The following is a 20,346-nucleotide window of genomic DNA, read 5'->3' on the forward strand; positions in this document are numbered from 1 at the left end:
TTTTCGGAGATTATGTTATTACCTTAAGCAGTAATCCATGTCAAATTTCCTGAAGATACCATGTCAAATGCGAAAATTTTCCATACAAGCCCTTGATTCCGATCGTTCGGTTTGTATGGCAGCTATATGCTATAGTTAACCGATCTGACCAATTTCTTCAGAGATTACATTGTTGCCTTAGAAAATAACCTGTCGCAACTTTTGTGAATATACATTGTCAAATGTGAAAGTTTTCCATACAAGAACTTGATTCCGATCGTTCAGTTTGTATGGCAGCTATATGCTATAGTGGTCCGATATCGGCAGTTCCGACAAATGAGCAGCTTCTTAAAGAGAAAATGACGTTAGCAAAATTTCAAAACGATATCTTAAGAACTGAGGAACTAGTTCGTATATATACAGACAGACGGACGGACGGACGGACAGACAGACAGAGGGACATAGCTAAATCGACTCAGCTCAATATATTCATCATTTATATACTTTATAGGGTCTCCGACGCTTCCTTCTGGGTGTTACAAATTTCGTGACAAAATTTATATACCCTGTTAAGGGTATAAAAATGCATGGGAACACAAGTCATAAATTTACAGATGAGATAACACACACACACATGTATTAAATTGTACACTTGAGAACAACCCCATGCATACAAGTAAAACATATCAAGCAGCACACATACACATATATTTAGTTATACGATAGTTTTCTAAAAAAGTGTACATATAAGCAATGAAAATACCAAATAATAATTAGAATGTATAAATTCTCCCTCTATATAAGTCTATCATTGCCCCTCACCAGCGGTAAGGTTTTTTAGAAACTACATTGAGGTAATAACAACTGAAAAAAATGTCCATTAGAGCCGAAGGAGCTTTTGTGCTCAAAATCTATGGTTCACAATGCTTTGATTCATTACGGGAGTACAGACAGTACTGGAAATAAAATAAGAAAAAAACGACTCAGAAAACGACTATGTAATTTGTAGAGTTAGGAAGGTGAATCCTTTTTTGATTTCCAGGCAAATTCTCGGCACGATAAAGGATCAATTGACCAACGATGTATCAACACGAACCATAAGACGTCGTCTTCTTGAAAATGGGCTACGGGGTTGTATCGCAAGAAAAAAACCGCATGATTAATTTTTTGTCGCACGTTGCATTGAAAATAATTTTTTCGTTAAATTTTTAATAAATCTATAACTTAGAAAATAATAAATATGATAACTTAAGTTTGAAAATATATGTCGCTTTTCATTTATGAAATAAACGAATGTTTTAAAAGAAAAAGGCGTGTCCTTAATTAAGTGACCACCAGTGTACACATGTAATCTATATACATATAGTAGATTCTGTCATGCGATGGTATGGTTATCATATATGTAAGTATGTACATTAAATACTATTGCTTTCAGTGGAATGTAGAATATTGTTGCTATGTTATATTTAGAAAACAATAAATAGAAGATGTACAAATATACAGTACATATATTTTTTTATTTATCAATATATTTTTTTTTAATGAAATGTTGAGATATAATCATTATGCAATTAAAGGATCGAAAACTTTTTTCAGTTTTCCTCAAAAAATCCGTTTTGCAAAAGAAATGATATATTTAATACTAAATTAACTCCAGACAAAATACATCTGAACTTATAATATATGTATATATTTATATACAACACAAGAAACGTCTTTCCATTTGAATCACAACTTAGGACTTGTTTTCAATAGCACGGTATATTTCTTTAAAATGATTCAAATCTCACTCAACAATGTTTTATCGCTCGTTGCTTTTCTTTAAAATCGAAAGAATTAATAATATTTTGCGAATTTGCCGTGTTTAAGCCTTTACAATTTGAATATTTGACCTCTACGTTCTTCTGCATAAAGCTTTTTCCTTAATAGTTAAAATGTGATTTTTGGTCAAATAATCGGTCACAAGCGTCGATCGATCAGAGCAATTTTTAGTCGTCAGTCAATTTGTGCGGAACCAACCGTCCAGACACCTTTCGTAAGCCCAAATTTTCGGTCAAAATGCGATAAATCAATGTTTTGGAGATGTTCAATTCCATTTCCATGAACTTCAATGATGATTTCGGCTGATTTTTGATGAATTCCCGCACAGTTTCGATGGAATTTCCGGTGATCACGGATTTTGATTGACCCACATGTTGATCATCATTTATGTCCTCACGACCACTTTGAAAACGTTGCACTCTGCTACGGGATAGGCAATCATCGCCATAAACTGGTTTCATCAATTGAAACGTTTCGGTAAAAGTTTTACCAATTTTAAACAAAATTTAATGTTGGCTCTTTGTTCGAAGCTCATTTTCGCACCGATAACAGAAATATATTTGGGGTACTCACAATCCAACATAAAGCATCGTAAAATCATAAAATCATAAATTTTTATACTCGTACTAGTTTAAAAATTTGTTGTTGGATTGCATACTAAAGTAAGTTTACGCAAATGCAACTCTGAACGCTATGTTTTCGGATCGTTATAACTTATAACTTTATGAGACTATGTGAAACCCCTGACACTTAAAACGCAATAACTTCACTTCCAATTGATGAAATGTCATGAAATTCTCGCTGGTCAATCGATAAAGATAGCAGATTCTAACGCACAAGTCGACATATAGATGGCAACTTGTATGTATCTATTTATAAAGTAAGCAATAAAATTAAAATTAAGGGACTAAGGCAGAGTTTTATTGACATATGTGCTGTAGAAGGGTGTGTATAATCTTTATGTTCGCAATTTTGCCCACAGTCTCTTAATTTTATTTTTACTGCTTCCAAATTATGTCTTTCCTCGTCCAGTTTTGGACTTGTTCCCCTCGAGTTCAGCAAGTTTTTCAAATTTGTTGGCTAAGTGTGTGTGTAATTATTTATTTAAGTTATTGTATTTGTGATAGTTTAGAATGATTTGAAATATTTTTTTACCGGTTTGCCACCTATTAATTAATGCTGGGTTGATATTCTAGTCAAGTGTTTTAAACCGTAATACGCCAACAAAATTCGACAGTTATTCAATCGAAAATTATTTTCACGGTCGAATAATCGAAAATTATAATATTTGAGTTGATTTAGGTAAACCGAATTTCAAAACGTCAACCAAAATGCATTTGAGCTGGAAACCGTAAAAGAGACTTTAAGTCGGAGCTGTCTTTTCGTTTGTCCTTTGGACTTATTTCAAAAAAATGTTTGCTATTTGCGTAGTTATCAAACTACAGTTTCGCAAGATGCTATTAGCCTTAGCATCATTGTATAGCAGGTATGAAAAAATAAAAAAAATGGTAAAAAGTAAGAAAGACTGAAAAAATTTTGATAATTATACTCTAGCCACATATTGGTACAGAGTAATAGTTGTTTGTATCGAGATAGATATAGGGTTATATATGTATATACTATATAAATGATCAGGATAATGACACGAGCGATGTAACTTGAGTAAGAATTAAGATATCGTAATGAAACTTGATTGTATTGTAGATGGGCATAATCGACCACAGTCACGTCCATCAATCGAAAACGTAACTAAGCACTAAATTAAGAAAAATTGGGCGTAGGCCCGCCCCCTAATACGTTTAATGTATATATCTTCCCAACCAATAAAGCTATATCACCCAAATTTACACATGAAATCTCTTTAACTTTTCTAACGATAGTGTGAAAAGAGGCGAAATCGGATCATAACCCTGCCCACTTACCATATAACGGTTATATTAAAAACTACTAAAACAGTGACATTAAATTTTACACTCAATCCGGTGTCAAATTTGAACACTGGGCGTGACACCGCCCTCATTTAGGTGAAAATCGCACATAACATTCTTCTGGTGTTTTTATTACAGTGCAAAAAGGGGGGAAATCGGACTACAACCACACCTACATACTTCCCCTATAATACAATTTGATATTCCATTCGACTCTTTCACATTCCAGTTTACAAATTAAACAACAATTTATATAATGGGGCCACGAATATGTGGACCCCAGTGCCTATAGTTGACTTTTTATCGGAAATATGGGTCAATGCGTTAGATATATAATTGAAATTCGAAGATTAAACTTTCTTGACAAATTTTGTCTGTATGCCGAAATTGAATTGAGTTGAATCGGGCCAATAATTCCCTTAGCCTCCATAAAACCAATATAAAGATTTCCAAACTTCCGAGTGACCCCATATATCTACAATGTGTGAGTTACATATATGTATTAGTGAAAATTAAATAGCATGTTTTGGTAATAACAGTGTATCTTTTTTCCTGAAGTTGATAAAATTGGTTGAAAACTTCACCTAGCCTCTATATACTCGTATAATAATTATTAATAGAATTTTCGAACGATCGGCTGGCTTTACTGCATATGCTTTTGTATAAGGTGCCCTAATGAAACCCAAAGAGAATTTAATTAGTATGTGGCTTGTATGTGGTATTGACTTGAATAGATAAAATCGATTGAGGATGATTTCGTATAATTTTTGGTAACCCAATCACGATTTCGTCGAACAATGAAGTTGGACACTTTCGCTACATTTTCCAATGTTGCCAACACCTGACGGCTTTTAACCGCCTGTGATCCTTGGTGCCGAATTTCGAAAAGAAGAAACAACTGGCTATAACCACGTGAGCGGTGTCTACGCCAGTAAAGAAGAAGAAGATCCTTGCAAGTTGCAAGAGTATGAAATATTCGGTTACACCCGAACTTAGCCATTCATTACTTGTTCGGTCTTCGTTTGATTTTTCCCAGACCCTATTTAAGGTTTCAGTAGGGTAATCTGTCCTGTTTTTTGACATTTTTTTTTTCATAGATATTTTTATTCTACAATAGAACTTTTTTCACATGTCATGAGGTACATATGTATCAATAAAATTATCTCAATTTTGGGTGTTTAAATTTTCAATTTTTAGTAATGATAAATTTTCACAAATTTTATTAACGTGCTGAAACATATACTGTACATACGTAAGTACATAAAAGATGCAATGCTTAAGTGAATAGTATATAGATTTGTTCAAATATTATTAGAATATATAAATACATATCTTTTCATATCAAATCCAAAAGGATTAGTAGTGGAATGACACGTTCCCCAAAATTTTCAATTAATAGCAAATGTTCAAATCAATGGATTTTTATAGTGTCATTGATATTGTAATTAGCTGAGCAAAGTTTTTGTTTTTAATTTTATTAAAATTAAAATTAAAATTCTAATTTCCATTTGGCACGGCAAAATGTAAAATTTTTGTCGCCATAGGGAAATTTTGTAACCAAACTCAACACAGATAAAAATGTTACCATTTGACACACAGCCTATGAATGAACCAATTATTTGGTCACAACGTATGTTGAGAAGATCTAAATATTAATTTGTGCTATTCAATTGAAACGAAGTGTAAGTGTATATATAGTAAAGTATTTTTTATTGTTATTTTATTTTTTATCTTTAAAAGAATTTTAGCTTATAAATTAAGCAATTTGTCATATGTTCACTTAGTGAAATCCTGTGGGTTAAAATCCTGTAAGATCTACATCACTAGCACCATTCTAAGAGCGTCTCTATTGATTTTCGCTTGCTTAAGGATGTGTCCTTCAACGAAAAGGTCGCATTCCCGCTGCAAATAGTCTATGCATTTTTCGACATAGAGTAGCGACTCTTCGAGCATGTTTTTCGGAGACAACGTCGTCTGCAAAGCTACACGGCGGGTGTGTTCTGCTATTGCGGAGTGTAACTCAAAACAAAATGTGCCCAACATTCGGACCTCACCTAAGAAAGAAAAAAAAAAACAAAACGAATTAAAAATGGATATTAGGTAGATAGATAAATAGATAAAATTAGATGGTATATCATACTTACAAGGCGCCAAGTTCTCATATAATTCTAATAGGTCCTTAACGTATTCCAATTTCTTATTGAGTTGATCTTCAGGCACTACCATTAGTTCTTTGGGATCAGTACCAATTAGCTGCACTAAGTGTATTTTGGCTTGACATATAAAATAGTGTCTTCTGGTAAGCCACTTTTCATAATGTTGAATATATCTGAAAATTATTAATAATTAAAAAATTATCCAACGTAATGGTGTATATTTATGAGAATTGCTTATCCCTTTGGGAGAGTATTAGTCGCTCAGTTTTATATACATCTGAATGAAAGTGCAAGCAATAAATAAAATAATTTAACAGTGATAATAGCAAAATAGAGAATGGTTAATTGGAAAATGGTTTATGACAAAAAAAATGTTTTGAAACGAGTCGCTGACTCCTACTTAATAAGATTTAGGTATGGACTATCTATGAATATTTTTACCAATTGTAAACTAAAACAACACTAGCAATTTTTTAATCACTTATTCGTGTAACATGCACGAGAGCTAGTCGGATGCTCAGAAATGGACTTAATGTTTTTCCTGAATCTAATTTCAACAACGAGGATGTCGTCACCGCTAGGCCTCAGGCTATATTCCGCATAACGTCGAGTTTAGGTCATCTCCGGTTTTGTTGAGGAAATTGGATATGATGCTAACTCCAGGCACACTGTCTGGGAAAGGTCGGACATTAATGCGAGAGGTGAGTCACTTTTTGATTTAAATGTTGTGAATACATATATATTTATCATCATCATTTCATCCTCATTTTCATTGTGGTCATAGGTATATTACTTCTAACTTAGACGGAGAGCGCCCAGCGAGCAGACCTTATAGGAACTTCAGGATCAAAAATTGGGAACTGTATTGCAGAAAGTTTCGAGCGGCTTTTCCAACCGTACCTGGAAAAAACTCGATCCTATCCCGACGTGATTGATGAATGCATAAAAGTTTTCAGTTCTATGTGTAGGACCACTTTAGAAAGTATCATTTCTTTAAAACTCAGAAAGGCAATCCATTCTATGGTGGACATCGGAGCTAACGGAGATTAAATTTTGGAAGAGAAGACTTCTCAGCAAAGCCCGTATAGTATCCCTTGAAACGATTGGGCACTGTATAAGACACCGATAGCTATATATCAGTCTGAGTTAAAGAAAACCAAGAGAGTTTCGTGAAGTGCCTCCTGGATGCTCATTCCCTGCGCAACCAATCCTCAGAAGAAGTGCCCCCTTATGGTGTTCCGGAAGAACTGTAAATACAGATCGGTCAACACTACGTTGCACTCTGTAGTGCCATTGTTGAAAGGAGCCCTTATGTACCACGAATATGCGAAGGTACCTTTCTCGATATGAAAGAGTCCTTCAAAAAAGTACTCACCGGAGGCGGTGATTATGGCAAAATTTCAGAAAGTTCCTCTTCCTTATTCTGAGGCTCAAGCTTACAATCCGTTGACAAGGTGAAGTACCTGGGGCTTACGTTGATAAAAGGCTTCCATGGAGTCAGAACATTAATGATATTGTAAGGAAGGTTGCTGTTGCCGCATACTGCTATAGAGAAGCTATTGGGAAGAGGTTGAATCTCTCACACAAATGGTGTTTTGGCTCTATGAAACCGTAGTCCAACTAATAATGTTTTAGAGAGTATTCGTCTAGTGGAGAGCGCTTGAAAAAGCTATACTCGTTATCGTTGGCATCATTCGAAGCTCAGAAGAAAGGATGAGTTTTCTGTAAGGTGAAGCTGTCAAGCTTAGTTTCGGGCAACAAGATCTCTATAGTGAGGGCTGCCGTTAAGGTAGCAGTATACGTATTGCTTCCAAGTGCAACATCTTCCAGAAACATTACATTTATTCACTAAGCGCTGAAAGTTACACACACATTTTCCTCCATTATTCAGCTTTTTCATGGCCGAGCGTGAAATATTTCGGCCTGGGGAGATCCGATCCAAAATTGATATCGACCTCTTCAAAAATTTTGTAATCGGCTCAAAACACTTTGTCGATTTACAACGAATTTTATGATCAATATATAGGAGCTTTAGGTTACACAACGAAATAACGTTCTAAACTGTCCAGCTGAGACAGGTTTAAATAATGACCTCCTTTATATAATACCGCAGTACTGTAATATGTATGAGATACAATATATAGTATGTACATTAACTTACTTCATGCAATTTTCCACAGTTTTATCCATGGCCTGCAAGTCTTTTCCAGCCTTTTCTAAAATACTTTTTATAAATGATATGTCCGCTTGAGCTCCACAAGTTGAGCACCTAAAAAATGTAACAGTTAATGCATAGATGTAAGTGCATATTTATTTATAATTGATTTGTTACCATACCTCCAAGCCGAATTCCATTCCTTTAGACTTGATGGTAAAATAACACCATCGCAGTTGGTGGTAGTGCACTTGAAGGCATCGTAATTAGTTCCGCATTCCGTTATATCCAAACACCTTTCACACACACATTTAAAGAGTTTTGTGTGCATAAGATGCTGCTGGCGTTCTGCAGTACCCCAAACGGCATCGGAGTAGCAAATACTCAAATGAGTATTCTTTTTAATTGCTTTTGGTGCCCATAGAATTAAGTTTCCTTCCCTTGAAAAGCTTTTAGCTAAATTCGGAATGCAGGAGTGTTCCAAAAACGAAGCGTTACTAAAAACTGCTACATGCGGTGGATCTGTGACGGGTACTTCATGTCCGTTTATTTGCAAAATACCAATTGTTTTCATAATCAAGTCCTCGTTAAACTCGGTTGTTTTAAAAAATCTATAAGGTAAAATTAAAAAACTCATACTCATGCAATTACATCTACGTATTTGAAGGATAAGATTATATTTAAAACGAAAAAAAAACTTTTAAAAATGATAATGAACCCCTCCTGGCACTATTCCACTGTGAATCTGGATCTTTTGGCTAATATGGAGCTAGTGTCGGACAGACTAATAAACTAACGCAAAATTATAACTCCAAATGCTCTAATACAGTTTATCAACACATGATATTCTTTTTTTTTCTTTAAATGAGGTTTACTCCTTAATTTGTCTCTAACTATACATTGTCATAATCATTGTTATAATTAAGTAGTTAAGACACTTATGTATATCTAAACTCCTATTTTAATTGTTATTTTGTATACCTAAATTCGCCAATAAATAAATAACTATTTAAAACGAAATAAAAGCAATTAGTTGAAAGAACATTGGATGAATTTGCAAACCGCTATATGTGGGTATGTTCGATGTAAACCTGATTCTACCCATTTTAAACTCTTGAAATGGCTTAAGAGGTTATGAGAATATTATGTGTCAAATGTCATGCAGATAAGTCGAAAAAAATTTGAGACATGAAATTCCTGCCCGATGATAAGAACGGAGAATTTCTGAAATTATACATACATAAGTGGGATCGTATTAATTTTTTTTCTTTAGTGATCAGTAATGATTTTCCAAATAATTCTACCATACTTTTGACCTTATGTTTTAGTGGTGAATATTAAACTGATTGATTTTTCGAGTTTAGTTTCTATAACTAGTGAGCATTAAGGGGTTAGGTGGGTTTGAAAATTTCAAAAAATCGATTTTTTTTGTTTGTCTTACTAAATTCAACAACACCTCTAGAATTTGTCCTTTCCTCTTTTTCCTAAAATTTCAAGTTAATCCGAGGAATAGTTTCGGAGATACAGCCTTTGTGCTCGAGGCTAGCTACGCTAAGTGCACCGTCTTTAAACGCGTTTTTCTTGTAACTGTGTTTTAGAAGTCGGTGGACACGATTTCTGAAAAAGTTATGAACCGATTTAGTTCCAATTGTGTACATATCTTTAAAATAACATTATCTAGTTTTTGAATGAAGTTCTTCTTTTTTGGTTTCTTTACAACTATTTTGTTTTTACCAATAAATGGCGAAAATTTAACCAAACAATGAGATTTTTTGTTCAAAGTCTGAGAAAAAAAGGAAAATTTTATTATTTTTTTATTTTCTTCGTCCAAAACCGCTATTTATATATGGGCATTTTCACAGTAACGGACGCGACATTCGTACGCTTTTAAGTGCGTCCAAAACAAAGAAGACAAAGGAAAAGTTTATATATATTGACATTGTTTTGAAGGGCTGACGCAGTACTAGATTTTAATATATACGGGAAGGTTCTACTACAATATACGTAGTTATAAGCAATTATAAAGTGATACGGACGCGACAAAAAATAGAAGTTTTTTTGAGGCGCATTCAGAAATATACAAAAATCAGCAAATTAAGGATTTATATATATATAAAAATATATATATTAATAAATGCGAACAGATGACTGTTATTCGTAGGTTTATGAAATATGTTAATTTTCCCTTAGTTTTTTTTAATTGAGTATAGAAGAAATACGGACGCGACATAACGGACGCGACAAAATCTTCCAAGAACAAAGAAATACAATTTTTTCATTATAACACTTCAATTTTATTGAAAATTAAGCAAACCAATAACGTAAATTAAAAATTCAAGTAACATTTTAGTAAAAATGACTTAAAAAATTAAGAAGAAAGTTATTAGTTTTTAGTATGGTCTATTTTAATTATTTTCTTTAATGAATAGGCGGTCCGAGCAACTTCAATAAATTTACTGTCGAAATATGAAAACCAATGCAAACTCTTAACTCCTTTGATATTTGGAATATTTTGCCATAACTCTCACAGTTGATTACAAATACTATCAATTTGTGTTCCAGAGATATACAAAATGTTAACTCCATGAATGTTGTTCTTAGCACATTCATGAAGCATCACCGAGAACAATATTTTTTGCTTTAACGATTTGCCAGACTTTTCGTTTAACTACGGCACCTATTCCGTCTACAGCACCTTTGCCATGTGAAGTGGCAAAAAAATTCCACTCTAAGATTCTGCAATTAAATTCAGCTGCAAGTCTTGGAATACTAGAAAGAATAAATTTATTTTTGAATTGGGAAGTGCTTCCATCAGAGAAAATATAAATGCTGGTAACTCCTTTGTACTGGTTTTGTAATATATTGATAATTTTGGAAATAAAGCAATAAACGTCGAATTTACTGTGGGTCAATCTATCACTGATAACAGCATTAAGACTTGGTTTATATAACATTAAACACTGTTACTTGGCTATTAAAGTGGGCATATGAACTTCGTTTTGGAATGTCAAGTGATAATTTTCAGCAACATCAACTTGCATAACAATTTAATTAGCTGCTACATTTTTTTTTAGTTTCAAAGTAATTTTGTTGGTGACGTTTAACAAAACAATGCATTTTAAAAGCTGGTAGCTGAATCTCTATATCATAAATTAAGTCGATTAATGGACCAATAGTGTAGTTTAAAGTTACATCTACTTTTCTCCACTGTTTCCATTTGATTTGCGTATTAAAACTGTATTGGAACTAGATCGTCTTTAATATCGCGTACACAGCTGTCAGAATTATTAGCCATGCCCTTTCATTCATAACATCGCAGCAAACTGATGTAAGAAATAATTCAGCTTTGGCAGGAATCTGCGGTATAAGCTTTGCACAGCCTTCTAGTGGAAAAATAAAATTTGCATGGTACTTACAGACACACATAGTGTGTCGTAAATTATTGATTAACTGAATGTAAGTTGGCTTAGAACGAATAAAAATAGTTTTGCAGACTTTTTCTTCGGTATATTCGGCTTTGAAAAGTTGATATGCTTCTGTTAAGGTCATAAGCATAAAACGTTTTGAGGCTACTTTCCCATTTATCATTGTATCCTTTCTCCCAGGAGCTTGAACGCTGATTCCATCTTGCAAAAAGAATTGTTCAATTAATTTTTCGCGCATCTGGCTTTTTGATGACTTGGTTGTATTTTCATTTATCGTTTCTGTTGGCTTAATATATTTATTGCATAAAGATTTGAGGATAGCTATTTTTCTATTCAGGTTTTTAGGTAGCGCAGCCTCAACTTTTTTAAATGCTTTTCTTATCGTTTGTTTACAGCTCTAAATTTCGCAATTCAAATTGTCAATATTATTTATGCTCTTTTTTTGCCGCAAAACTTGCTGTCTAACACGGTCCTTTTCTTTTCTAATAAATTGCAATCACTTTTCATTTTTTGCGATAATCTTTTTCGGTACTCTTGCTTTCGTTTTGCTTCTTTCTTCTTGTATTCCTGCCATTTCTCGACGTTTTCTTTTATTGTCTCTCTATACTTCATTGTTATTGCTTTTCTTGTTTCTTTTGCCGTTTTTGCCATCAATAAAATTTTAATTTTATGCAATTTCTACAACTTTATTTAATATTTAAGGTTTACGGTAACGGACGCGACGAATTTCAAACACCAATTTTTTTTAATCGTTTTTGCCGAGAGCCAATTATTACTTTTTTTAAGTGAAATGATGTATCTGCTTTTAGTCTGAAAGCAATTTGCACTTCAACACTTTGTTCACTAATGAGAACAATAAATGCTGTTTTTCGGTAACGGACGCGACATACGAATATAAGCAGAAGCAAACACAAAAAAACTACCGTTATTCGATCTCCACTCAGTCTGTCTGCTTGTTGAACATTATGTTACTATCAGCAGAAGATTTTTAAATTATAAAAACATCATAGTATTACTTTGAATTAGGGAATATAACAAGGAAAAACGTTGGTATATTTGGTCAAAAAAGTCAGATTTTTGTAAATTTTGTGTATTCGTTGTATATTTCGGCTCAAAATTAGAAGAAAATAAAAATTCCTTTATATTTATAAAATTAACACATTTGAGATTTATTATTCATCAACAGAAAGTTTTCAGGAACTGTTTGAATTTTGCACGCGTGGTGGACCTTTTTGTGAAAATGCCCATATGTATTAGCAGAGTTTTGTAATTTTAAATGAACCAATAATAAGTTATGCTGTCCACGGCGAAAGCACCCTTTTCGTGAGACACCCAGTGAGATGAGGCCATAACGGCTGAATTTTCAACATATTTATATAATAAATTTCAGGAGAAATTGTTCAAATATTGATATGGCTTATTATATTTTTCAAATATATGATTGCTTATATTAAAAAAATCGTAAAAATGTCTTTTTTGTACCTCTGAAACCCACCTAACCCCTTAAACTTTAACTTCGTCTTTCTCAAGTTTTGTGTGATGTAGAATTTTTTGACGCAATTGGAGGCAGTAGACGTATTAATTTTTTTGAGTATATTCCTCAGTTAAATAATGCGCTTGTTTGTTAAGTATTTTTACTATTATTGCTCTAATTTCTCTAAAACCCGTATACTTATTTATACAACGTAAACACATGATTGTAAATGGATAATTTTGTATGGTTTGTTTATGTACATACCTTGGTATAAATTTTCCGATACTTTCTAAATCGGCCTTCCACTGCATAGAACCTCGACGTTGTTTTTCCAGGGATTCAAGCTTTAAAAACATTTGCCATTTTTCAGGATCACTTTTCGCCAAAAGTAGGCAACGTACCGTCCCCATACATTGGTATAAAGGATGAGGATTTGTAAATTCTTTTACTGAAACCTAAATTACAGACAAATTTTAGTCACAGTACAAAACAAAATTAAAACAAGTAAGGAAGGGCTAAGTTCGGGTTCAACCGAACATTTTATACTCTTGCAACTTGCAAGCATAAAAGTCAGGGAAATATTTATGGTGTAAAACGTCAACCAGAGGATCGAATAAGGTTTGTTAGAAAAACGAAAATCATTATATGGTACATATTTATATAACATTTGGGAGTTGGGGGTAGTAGCGACCCGATTTTATCTATTTTTCTCAACACCACATACTAAAAAACCAATCATATATCCTGATTTTAATCATATAGGGGCAAAAAAATACACCGTTATGAATAGAATGCCCTCACACATTTTCGTTGAGATAACTCACACATTGGTGATCAGGTACCACACACACATTCGTGCAAAGTTTTATCTCGTTATATCAATTGCTTCTTGATTTGTATAATGGAAGGTGCAAGTATCAAGTAGAATTTAAAATTGTGCTATATGGGAAGTACGCAGTGATATAAGAATATAAGAGGAACCCCACATATGAAATTTTGTAGAAATCGGTTTGTCGTGTCCCGAAATATGGGATTTCACCAAAAAGTGGGCGCCCATCGTGCAATTTTCACATCGGCTCCCATAAAGCTCTCTCATACCATCTCGGTGGTAAAATGTAATGTCTCTGGCGTATTTAGTTATTGTTTTATTGCGCTTTTAGTACAGTACCGCTATGTGGGGAGTGAGCGGGGTTATCCTCCGATTTTATTCATTTCCACACTGTCGATAGTAGTTCTTATAAGATTTGCACTTGCACTTGTGTGGTTTAGGAAATATGTACATACATTAAAGAACGGGAACACGCCAATTTTTTCTAAAATTTTGAACAAAATTATAATACTCTGTGGTAATAGGTAGCGAGAGTATTAATAAAATCAATTAAATTTGCAGTCACATAAGTTGCTCAAGCATTTAGGAGCGATATTCAAGACGTGCTGTTATACCGACGACGGTATTAGCAAAGATTATAAACCGACGTAACGACCACATGTCACATAGATCGCCAGGGACAGAGAAATAGCACACTTTGTATACAATAATTACATAAACAAAAAACAAATTGAATGTTTTCATTAGCATAGCATAAATTAAGGAATCAGTTGTGTACAAACAAATAAAAAGTTTTTTCAATAGTTCTTTTAAAAAAATTTATTTAATAAAATTATTATTTTTATAGTAATAGCACTAGGCCTCTTCTGTGAAAATTAAGAAATTTGGTTTTTAAGCACTCTCAACTTTTATACTTTGTAGTGCATCTACAATTTGTATACTCCTTCAACAAGTACGGTTGTACGTATCACCTAAAACTAAGCGAGAGAGATATGATCAGGATGAAGAGAAAATTTTAAATCTGGGCGACTGTCTGTCCGTCCGTTCGAGCAAGCTGTAACTTGAGTAAAAATATCTTGATGAAACTTGGTACACATGTTCCTTGTCAAAAAAGTAAGGCGGCGTTCGTAGATGAGCGTAATCGACCACGGCCATGCCCACAATCCGCCATTAAAGGAAAACGACAACTGACGGCCTGCAGTCGTGTAGTCGTGCAGCTGTCTAAATAACTGTGTCCATAAGAAAGTGTGTATTTTAATATTTGACAGATGTCGCTTGCAGTCATAGAGCGCGTGTTCAGCACTTGAGCTGTAAAAAACGCGCCGCTCAACGCTTTTATTTAGGTTTTCCATCGAATCGAATATGAAAAAAAAAACGCATTGCTTAAAGCTAGTAAAACAAGTAGGGGTGGTGTCGTGGCAAGTTTCGATGACTCCTTTCAAATGTTGGCCCCTGTTATGTCTGAGTCCAATTTTCGTTGACTCCTTCGAGCATTTCGACTGGTAACTGGCGAATGATACCCGTGATGTATTGCTCCAAGGCCTGAATCGAAGGCCATTGATGGATGCGATGTGTGGGAAGTGGCGCCGTCTTATTGAAACCAAATATCGCCGAGATTACGAACTTTAATTTCAGGCATCAAATAATCGGTTATCATGGCGCGATAACAGTCGACGGGTACGTTCTCATTGACATCATTTTTGAAAATATATGGACCGATGATCCCACTGGCTTCGAAACCACATCATACCGTTGCCTTTTCTGGTTGAAATGCCCGCTCTTGAATCTCTTCATGTTACTTTTCGTCCCAAAGCATTAAATTGAGCCAGAAATGGGCCTCATAGCTGACAAAATACACCAAGTTGTAAAATGCCTAAGTTGTTCCATACGTCAGTCCGAGTTGAATAATGGGTTTCAAGGTTATTATATTTTATCGGCTTAATACCAAACATAAATTACTTCAAATTATTTAGAACTAGAGGACCCGTCCACGCTTTACTGTGGCTGACATATAGATAATACTACTACTCCTTCTTCTTCACCGCTTATAGCTGAGTTAAAACAGCGCACTAGTCGTTTCTTATTTTCGCTACGTAGCGCCAATTGGCGATTCCAAGCGAAGCGAGGTCCTTCTCTACCTGGTCCTTCCAAGGGAGTGGAGGTCTTCCTTTTCCTCTGCTTCCCCTGGCGGGTACTGCGTCGAATATTTTCAGAGCCGGAGTGTTTTCGTCCATTCGGACAACATGACCTAACCAGCGTATGCGCTGTCTTTTAATTTGCTGAACTATGTCAATGTTGTCGTATATCTCATACAGCTCATCGTTCCATCGAATGTAATATTCGTCGTGGCAAAGGACCATAAATCTTTTTCAGAACCTTTCTCTCGAAAACTCGTAACGTCGACTCATCAGATGTTGTCATCGTCCATGTCTCTGCACCCTGTAACAGGACGGGAATAATGAGTGACTTATAGAGTTTGGTTTTTATTCGTCGAGAGAGGATTTTACTTCCCAATTGCCTTCAGTCCGAAGTAGCACCTGTTGGCAAGAGTTATCCTGCGTTGGATATCCAGGTGTTTATACTGGTTCCAAGATAGGCGAAATTATCTAAGACTTCAAAAAAATGACTGTCAACAGTGACGTGAGAGTCAAGTCGCGAGTGCGACGACTGTTTGTTTGATGATAGGAGATATTTCGTGTTGTACTCGTTAACTGCCAGACAAATGCGTCCTTGCTTCCTTTGCTTCCTTGTCCAGTCTGAAGAAAGCAGAACTAACGGCGCGGGTGTTGAGGCCAATGATATCAATATCAACGGCGTACGCTAGCAGCTGTACTCTCTTATAAAAGATGCTTAAAAAGAGCTTTTGGTGTTGCTCAACGTCGGTTTACACAGCCGTATTAGTTTTGCAGGGATACCAAATTCAGACATCGCGGCATAAAGGCAGCTGCTTTTCGTGCTGTCGAAAGCAGCTTTGAAATTGACGAAAGGTGGTGTGTATCGATTCTCTTTTCACTGGTCTGTTCAAAGATTTGGCGCATGGTGAATATATGGTCGGTTGTTGATTTTCCAGGTCTAAAGCGATACTGATAAGGTCCAATCAGTCTGTTGACGGTAGGCTTTAATCTTCCACACAATACGTTCGATAGAACCTTATTGGGCAGAGCACATGTTGGGCAATTTCGTCCGACCATATTTTACAAAGGAGACTTATCCCTTCGGTAGTTGAATAGCTCGGCCGGTAATCCATCGGCCCCCGCCGCTTTGTTGTTCTTCAGATTTTTGTGTTGGGTCGTTAACTGCCAGACAAATGGGTTTGTGTCCAGTCTGATTGGGCGGGTGTTGAGAATGATATCAATATCAACTACGCTAAATTCTCTCTTAATCGTTTTGGGTTGCTCAACGTCGTCCGACCATATTTTACAAAGAAGATGATGCATGCTCCTTATCAATTCTTCACCGCCAAGTTTGAATGGCTCGGTCGAGAATCCATCGGCCCCCGCCGCGTCGTTGTTCTACAGACGTGTAATTGCTATTCGAACTTCTTCATAGTCGGGCAATGGGACGTCTGCTCCATCGTCATCGATTGGGGAATCGGGTTCGCCTTCTCCTGGCGTTATACTTTCACTGCCATTCAGCAGGCTGGAGAAGTGTTCTTTCCATAATTTTAGTATGCTCTGGGCATCGGTCACTAAATCACCTTTGGGGGTTCTACAAGAGTATGCTCCGGTTTTGAAAGCTTCTGTTAGCCACCGAATTTTTTCATAGAATTTTCGAGCATTACCTCTTTCGGCCCGCTTGTCAAGCTCTTCATACTCATGCATTTCGGGCTCTTTCTTTTTCTGACCGCAAATGCGTCTCGTTTCCCTCTTCAACTCTCGGTATCTATCCCATCCCGCACGTGTTGTGGTCGATCGTAACGTTGCGAAGTAGGCAGTCTGTTTTCTCTCCGCTGCCACACGGCACTCCTCGTTGTACCAGCTGTTTTTTGGCATTTTCCGAAAACCAATGCTTTCGGTTGCTGCTGTACGTAAGGAGCTTGAAATGCCATCCTACAGTTCCCTTATATCGAGTAGTTGACGAGTGCTCTCAAAGAGCAAGAGTGTAGGTCGAGTTTAAAAGCGTTCGGCTGTCTGTTGTGATTGCAGCTTCTCGACGTCGAACCTTCCTTGTGTTTGTTGACGTGCGCAGAGGCGGGTGTGAATCTTAGCTGCAACAAGATAGTGGTCCGAGTCGATGTTAGGACCGATCTGGTTGGTGGTTTTTCGATCCGGAGGCAGCCAAGTGGCTTGATGAATTTACTTATACTGGAATCTAGTACTACAGATAATGATCAGCCTCAACCCATACTACTACTACCATTTCTATTAGTTAGATTATAACTATTAGTTAATGAGATACAGCATTTTTGTGAAGCAATTTATGTTGGTTTACGAAAAAAAATGGATCATAAAGCACATCGTGTGTTAATAAAGCATTGCTTTTTTGGGGAAAATACTGTTGAATTTGGGCTCTGCACAAGGGAAATCAACCGGTGAAAAGAGATTTCCTAAGTTGGAAAGAGGCGAAATGAGCACCGGGAACAATGACGCTCTAAAGAGGTGAAAGCTCTGCAAAGTGGATGCCTCGCATGTTCATAATCTAACAAAAACAACGAATAACTGATTCTGAGGAGTGCTTGAGTGTTCTTTAATAGTAATAAAACCGAATTTTTGTGTCGGTGTGTGACAATAGAAACATGGCTCCATCATTCCACACTGGAGTCCAATCGACAGTCATTCTAGTGGACTGCACATGATGAACCGGTTCTCAAGCGTGGAAAGACGAAAAAGTCAAAAGGCTGCTAAAGTCAAAGGGCTATAGGGATAACCGCGGCCTCCGACGCGCTATTTATAGGCACGCTCCCGCCACCTTGGCCGGCCGGTACCACCGCAAACGCTACGACCCGCAATTTTTAAATCTGTAATATCTTCGAAAATATTCATTTAAATTATATGCTTTACAGGGCTATATAGACCTATATTAAATGAACAATGTATTTAAGATATTTAAGTGTAAATGACAAAAAGCGTTATTGTGGGATACCCATAAGAGATAGACATATACCATCGCGGAGTTTTCTGGAGACCTTTTCAATGTGTGCAATAATTAATACATTATTATGATAAATCTGGTAGGGTTCAGCGGAAAAAATGTAATTATTTATGACATCACATTAGAAACCTCAAAAATAACAGTATTTCTCCACTATTTAATGGATATTATTATACATATAAACTTTCTTCTTCAATCACTAGTAGTTTTAAAGATTTAATCTTAGCTAAGAATTTAAAGAAAATACAGAAAAATCGTGTTCACTTACTTTTGAACCTCTTTCAATGGTAAATTGGCACTCAGCTTGGTGGTCAGCTTTGCCCTTACACTCAACGCCGCAAAGCGGCCAACCGCATTTATCGCATTCGACGTAGTCTGAAGGCTCGATTCCATTCAAACAGCCTAAGCAAACGGGATTTGTTACTTGCGAGGGCGTACATATTAGAGGAGCTTCCTTTAGGATGATTTCAAATGGTTTAATGCTTCGAGTAGCCACCAAATATCTTCCCAGCTGATCTGAGTACTCCACCTTTGAATATAAATTTTTTTGTGAACGTGTGTAGAATTATACAAATGTATACATATACATACATATGTACATCTGCATGTATGTATGTACATATGTGCATTTATTTATATGCATGCATACATATATATGTACATATGTACACGTGTTTGCATATGAAACGCATAATTACATACATATGTACATAAACAGTTACGCTTAAACAGAAATATAGTTACTTTGAAGGGTCTGCAATTGACTTTATGCGTTTTCCAATGCTGTTTCTGATGCCCCGCGCAGCAATAGAAGCTTTGATTACAATTTGAACATTTGTTTTTGGTCGGCTGATCGCATACTGCACAAGTGGACATATCCCTTTTTAATTTATTCGAACTGAGCAGAAGAGAGTTGTAAGTTAAAGCGTTGTAGTTAGTTTTATTTATCACAATTATATTTATTGACTAAAGTGGATTAAATACACGGCACCAAAGCATGAACCACCAAGAAGAATCTCGCAATGAATATCACTAAAATAAATTTATCCAAAAATAGACGTTTAAAGGTTGATGCTTAGAGGAGAAATGTGTGGTGCCCAACGATGAGACATGAACACAGACACACCAGCGCAAATATAGGGTCGGGGTATTACCGTACATACGTACATGTATGCATACATAAGTACAGTAAAACCTGTAAAGTTGGACACCCTTATAATTTGGACAAAATATTCTGTACCAATATAATATAGTACAAAATATCAATATACTCACTGTTTAATCTGAACACTGTCCATTTTGGAAGATGGACAAAATTTGTCTCAATTTTTAAACAGCAAGCATTAAAATCCCTTTCTATCTTGGACAATATTTTTAATACGAATGCATATTCATATTACACACAAATACTAATACATTTCGGCATCAATGGAATATTTCAAACGTTGAATTACGGTATTTCAAATTTTTTGCGAAATTTTGCATGAA

General features: G+C 35.5%; 1 protein-coding gene across 1 annotated transcript; it reads right to left on the reverse strand.

Annotated features, from left to right (window-relative positions):
- Window positions 1–5,415: 5,415 nt before the first annotated feature.
- Window positions 5,416–19,945, reverse strand: LOC126755917 (SET domain-containing protein SmydA-8). Its single transcript, XM_050468644.1, has 7 exons — window positions 19,603–19,945; window positions 19,127–19,387; window positions 13,203–13,393; window positions 8,222–8,650; window positions 8,046–8,153; window positions 5,873–6,057; window positions 5,416–5,782 (listed from the first exon to the last, which is right to left on the reverse strand). Exons 1-7 carry the CDS (start codon window positions 19,732–19,734, stop codon window positions 5,544–5,546), a joined length of 1,545 nt encoding a protein of 514 aa, XP_050324601.1. The 5' UTR covers window positions 19,735–19,945; the 3' UTR covers window positions 5,416–5,543.
- Window positions 19,946–20,346: the final 401 nt, after the last annotated feature.

Source organism: Bactrocera neohumeralis, chromosome 4, assembly GCF_024586455.1.
Source record: "Bactrocera neohumeralis isolate Rockhampton chromosome 4, APGP_CSIRO_Bneo_wtdbg2-racon-allhic-juicebox.fasta_v2, whole genome shotgun sequence".
In the NCBI taxonomy this organism is placed as follows: Eukaryota; Metazoa; Arthropoda; class Insecta; order Diptera; family Tephritidae; genus Bactrocera; species Bactrocera neohumeralis.

Coding starts and splice junctions, on each gene's coding strand:
- LOC126755917 (XM_050468644.1), bottom strand. CDS start 19,734: ATGTCCACTTGTGCAGTATGCGATCAGCCGACCAAAAACAAATGTTCA. Junction 13,394..19,126: donor CCATTGAAAGAGGTTCAAAA/GTAAGTGAACAC, acceptor TCTGTAATTTAG/GTTTCAGTAAAAGAATTTAC. Junction 6,058..8,045: donor ACTGTGGAAAATTGCATGAA/GTAAGTTAATGT, acceptor AATAATTTTCAG/ATATATTCAACATTATGAAA.